Raw genomic sequence first — 5,622 nt, forward strand, 5'->3', positions numbered from 1 at the left:
AGTGCTGATCTCTCTAGTCAGAGTCAATGAGACTTTAAAGCTTTAAACACCTTAGAGAAGAAGAAAAAAAAAAGATTTGAATGCATGCATGTGGAAAAGTTTTTTTCTTGTGCTGATATTAAATAAAGGAATAATTATCTAAAAAAAAAAAAAAACGTAGCACTTTACAACAAAGTCTCATTTGTTATCACTAGTTGATGCATTACATAACACAAACTTGCAATGAGTAATATATTTCCATGGCATTTTAACCTTTGTTAAAAAATGTAAACAAATTATTTAATTATTAATAACAAACAAACACACAAATAAAGAAAGAAAATGTATTTACAGCTTTGGAATTATATGAACATTAAATGTATTCTTGTTCCTCCTGAATGTGTCCTTGAAGGCAAAGCCGAATTGAATCCTATCTTAAAAAAAGAAGCCGTTATCTTGGTCCCTGTCCTTCAGCGGCTCTATAAAAGCGTGCCACGGCCTCCTCGTCCTCGCCAACATGCTGCGGGCCGTCCTGAAGCTCTGCTGTGGGATCACATACCCACATCTGCGCAGCATGACAGGTGCCCGACTGCAGCTTCAGCTCGATGCGTGAGCTTGTGCTTGCCTTGTGTTTTTATTAATGCAGTCGTTTCCATCCTGCAGGTCTGCAGCGAGCAGCTCTGGCGGCGTTCGGTCTGGAGCTCGCACACTTACAGATGCAAGGACAAATGCCCCTTCCAACATGGATCCCTTTGAGACGGACTGAAAGTGAGTCTGTGCATTCATGTTTAACTTCAGTTTCCATACAATACTCCAGCAGAGCTGCAGTCCACTTCAAAAGTGTGGAGTCAGTAAGTTGTGTGTGTCTCCTGCTCGCCACAGCTGCATTTATTTAATTAAAAATACAGTAAAAATTGTGAAATATTATTCTAATCTAAATCAGCTGTTTTCTGTGTGAATCTGTGTTAAAGTGTAATTTATTTCTGTGATGCTCCGCTGTATTTTCAGCATCATTCCTCCAGTCTTCAGTGTCACATGATCTTCAGAAATCATGAACATATGATGATTTACTGCTCATATAATAAACATTTCTGATTATTATCAGTGTTGAACACAGTTGTGCTGCACAATATTTTTGTGGAAACATGCATTTTATTTTTCAGTATTCACAGATGAACATAAATTTATGTGAAATCTTTCGGAACAATTTAAATGTCTTTATCATCCCTTCTAATTAATGGAATGTGTTCTTTATGAATAAAAGATTGAGTTGTTTAAAATACAAGAAAGTAAAAAAACAAACACTGAAAATGATTCAAAAAAGCATCTTGAGATTTAATGATGTAAGACAATTTTCGATCACTCACATTGACAGCAACACTACTCATACTTCATTTTATGTTAATTATTTTGACTGTACGTATCAATGTCTCCAGAGACCGAGGCGGTGGAGCAGAGGACGTCTGCACTGGTCGATGAGGACGTGTTTTATCTGAAACAAGGAGAAACAGCGCTGGAGGAAGCTCTGAAGATCGTGGAGTCTGAGGACGGATGGCAACTGGAGACGGCTGAGGTGATCCTCGCTCAATCTAAAATCTTCTCTCGGTGTGTAGATCAACAGAATGTGTTCTCACAGATATGAGGAACGTCTTTTTCCTTCAGAGGAATGGAGATGTGATCTACAGTAAAGTTCTCAGCGGAAACAGAAAGGTTTTCAGACTAGAGGCCGAACTGAACGCGTCTCCAGAGGAACTTCACGAGATCTTGTTCTTCAGACTCGAGGAGATGCACGAATGGAACCCCGGCATCAGACGCATCAAAGTAAGACTTATCTCCTATTACTCGTTTATCATTGCGTTTTCTATTATATGCACTGATCAAACGTGTCAGTTAAAACATTTATAATGTCAATACAATAAAAGCTTTCCATTCATCTGTGAATTCTGAAATATAAACTGTATCACTTCTAGATTGATGATCTCTGGCATCTCTCAAGGACACAGCGCTGTTTAATATTAATATTCTCTCCTGATAAATCAATAGAGCTAGAAGTGCTCAGATCAGAGATAGATGAGGTTTCTCTCATCCTCTGTAAAGGTCACACAGCATCTGCTTTTAAGACTGCTTGTGTTAATAATCTGAATAAAATATTAAACAGAAATGATGTAATACTAGGCCCATGCTACTGTAATACATGCTCTATACTTGTTCTAATTGTCATTCATGCAGCAGTGCTTATTAATATGAAAATTATTAATAAGGATGCATTATGAATAATAAGTAAATACATTGATTCTCCACACTTAAGACTGATAGTAAATTATAAATTGTTATGCAATCAATAAGATACAGAAAACAGGCTGAACAGAGAGAGAAACAAGGCGTCTGATGGAAAAACACACTATACAAGTAAAGAACTTGCATTTAATTAACTTTAAGTGTAATTAGCAGGACATTAGGTGTGTTTCTAAATGAATTAGGACAACTGTTTGCGTAAGTTATGACCCACTTTTAATGAAATTATGATCAAATTACATTGAGTTAGAGAAAAGGTTTTGTAACAGCATTTAAACATGATCTTTCCCTTCACCAAAAACACATAAATTATCTCTTATTTTTAACAGTTTTCACATTGTTCAGGTCTAAGCAAAGCATGCTGGGAACAAGAAATCTACTGCTCAATTTATAAAGCTAACAAAACAATTTAACTTAACACATAATGCACAATAAACACATCATGTCACCAGAACTCATCAAAATAGTGTAGCCAACTAAAAAGGTTTAATTAAATCAATGGACTTGAATTTATTACTTGCAAATGCATTCATTTATGTTTTTTATGATCACTATAGGACACAATTCTCAATCTCTTTGGCACAAAATGCATTATTTCAAATTACATGAATTCTTTTATCACACTCACACAAACACCAAAACTTGATGTAGCCTACCTATACAAGCCTGTTTACATACTGTTTTAAAAACTGTTAAAGTTCAAAACCTAGCACAGTACAAAAATAAGGAAAAATATTTGCATGTAGCTAAACATCTTCACAAGTGTTAGTCTTTTACTTTCATTACCATCTATACAAAAAGAGGAAAATTTAGGAATAATTTTGTACTTTAATGGAAACATGGACTGTGTAACATATTAATTATAAACAGTGGAGTGTCATTGTTGTGTTATGATAGTATTATTTTTCTTCTGAAAACCTTTGCTATGTTAGAATGATTTGATTTGATGCATTTATGATACATTTATTATTTTTATTTACTTAAATGTAAAACGTTTTACAGATTGATCAGAAAATAAACAAGAATGCATTTGCATCGTAATTTTCTGTAATTCTAAATATGAAGTGAAGTTGTCATTCGAAGTTCTAGATGATTCATTAGCAATGTTGAAAGGGGCGTGTCCATGTGAAATTCTGTTTTGTTTTGTTTAGACTCTTTGTTTAGACTGTTATGTTTCCGTGAAATAACGAAAGACCAAACTCTGGATTTCTGCAGGTGCTAAAACACGTGGGCAGGAACACCTTGGTTACACACGAGGTTTCGTCGGAAACAGCGGGAAACCTGATTGGCCAGCGGGACTTTCTGAGCGTCAGACATTCGTCCACACGCGAGTCACGTGTTTATCTGGGCGGAGTCTCGACGCGGCTGGAGTCTCTGCCTCCTCTGCCGGGGATTGTCAGGTAAACACAGCGCGTGCAGGATTGAAGCCTTCAAAACACTCGTTTAGCCAATCTTTATGACATTTTAAAATAGCTAACTTATTCACCCTCATGTTGGTCCAATCACAATAATGCATGAGCTTGTTCCCTTTTAAACGTGCACTCCCGTCATTTGAAAAAAAAAACCTATATATATATATATGTATATGTATATATTTATATATATATATATATATATATATATATATATATGTATATATGTATATATGTATATAGATATGTATATATGTATATATGTATATATATATATATATATATATATGCATAATTAATAAGGGTTTGGATGGATGAGGGTGAATAACTGATGACAGTTTTTCCTGTATATTATTTCATATAGGCTACATTTTGATGAAGTTAGTATAACAGGACACAATTTGAAAGTGTTTTCTGATGGTTAAGACCATTCTGGTTTGGTGTTTGTGTTCAGAGCTGAAAACGGCCCCACCTGCATCATCCTGTATCCGCTTCAGGACCGTCCTGACCGCAGTCGCTTCGTCTGGCTGCTCAACATGGATGCAAAGGTACTAAACATGCACTTGTGTTATGCACTTGTGTTATGATTTATGATTCTAATAGTGCTGTCAAACGATTAATCACATCCAAAATCTGATGTGATTAATCAAAACCAAAAGCTACATAATCATGCATATAAAAATGCACACACATACATATATTTAAATAATGTGTTGTGTTTTGAACGTGTCCTTGTGTTTTCAGGGATGGCTCCCGCAGTCACTAGTGAACAAGGCTCTTCCTCGAGCTCAAGTGGACTTCACTAAACACCTGCGGCACCGGCTGGCTGCTCAAAACTCAGACAACAACAGATACTGAGAGTCAGACATCAACACAGACGATATAGGAACACAGACATGCAACACACACCTCAGACGAACTGTTAGAAACTCCGGTTATCAGACTATGAAATTGATCCGACAATATAAAATGACAATAAAAAATATTTTTCACTGGAGTATTATTTCAATATCATTATATATATATATATATATATTGACATTTTTATATTTCAGGTTTTTTAATTTTATATTCCTGTTTTCATTTTCATTTTAGTTAAAATTATTAATGTAATGTTATTAGCTTATATGCATATGAAATAATTAAGTTTAATTATTTTTTTTACATAACTATAATAACTTTTATAGTAATGCTTTGTTTTTGTCACAATTGCAATTCTGAGATGTAAACGAATTAAATCTATAATTATGTATATATATATATATATATATATATATATATATATATATATATATATATATAACAAATTGTATTGAGAACTATTTTAAATAAAAGATTCAAAATATTAATATTACTTTTATAAATTATTATTTAAAAAAAATTACTATTCAAAATACTATAAAACCATTCTTTTAATCACTGCTGCATTATCATAATATATATATATATATATATATATATATATATATATATATATATATATATATATATTTATTTATAATTGTTTAATTTTTATAAATATCTTTTTATAAATCTGTAAATTATATTTTTTGGATGAACTATACAGTGTACATATATTATGCACTTAAAAAAAATATTTGTATTAAATATTTTATAAAAATATAAAAAAATTATCCTAGAATAATGAAGTACAGTAATAATTTTGACTTCCAGGAATATCTGAAATGGCACGAACATGATCAAAACTGCAGATTCACAGTGGCTGAACAGAAAAGGTTTCACATTTCCATTTTTATTTGTGTTATGTTATAAATGATGAGTTCATGAGTTGTTCTCTGAGCTGCTGCTGGCTGATATTACAGATGTACTTTAAAACATTACAAATCAATGCAAACAAATCTATATTGAACAGCTATGAATCTACTCCGGTTTCTGCAGAGATGAATGGACATTGATTCGTTTCCCTCACAAAATT

At 33.1% G+C, this 5,622-nt stretch overlaps 1 protein-coding gene across 1 annotated transcript; it reads left to right on the top strand.

Moving 5' to 3' along the window:
• Positions 1 to 464: 464 nt before the first annotated feature.
• On the top strand, positions 465 to 4,677 carry LOC113111400 (steroidogenic acute regulatory protein, mitochondrial). The gene is made up of 7 exons (XM_026276064.1): positions 465 to 560; positions 643 to 747; positions 1,416 to 1,552; positions 1,642 to 1,800; positions 3,490 to 3,674; positions 4,141 to 4,234; positions 4,431 to 4,677. The coding sequence occupies exons 1-7, from the start codon at positions 497 to 499 to the stop codon at positions 4,542 to 4,544; spliced, it is 858 nt and encodes a 285-aa protein (XP_026131849.1). The 5' UTR covers positions 465 to 496; the 3' UTR covers positions 4,545 to 4,677.
• Positions 4,678 to 5,622: the final 945 nt, after the last annotated feature.

Source organism: Carassius auratus, chromosome 12 (assembly GCF_003368295.1).
Source record: "Carassius auratus strain Wakin chromosome 12, ASM336829v1, whole genome shotgun sequence".
NCBI lineage: Eukaryota > Metazoa > Chordata > Actinopteri > Cypriniformes > Cyprinidae > Carassius > Carassius auratus.

Bases quoted from the DNA above. Each gene is read 5' to 3' on its own strand.
- LOC113111400 (XM_026276064.1), top strand. From the start codon at position 497: ATGCTGCGGGCCGTCCTGAAGCTCTGCTGTGGGATCACATACCCACAT. The intron at 748-1,415 runs GTGAGTCTGTGC...CAATGTCTCCAG, and splicing joins CCCTTTGAGACGGACTGAAA to AGACCGAGGCGGTGGAGCAG. The intron at 1,553-1,641 runs GTGATCCTCGCT...TTTTTCCTTCAG, and splicing joins GGCAACTGGAGACGGCTGAG to AGGAATGGAGATGTGATCTA.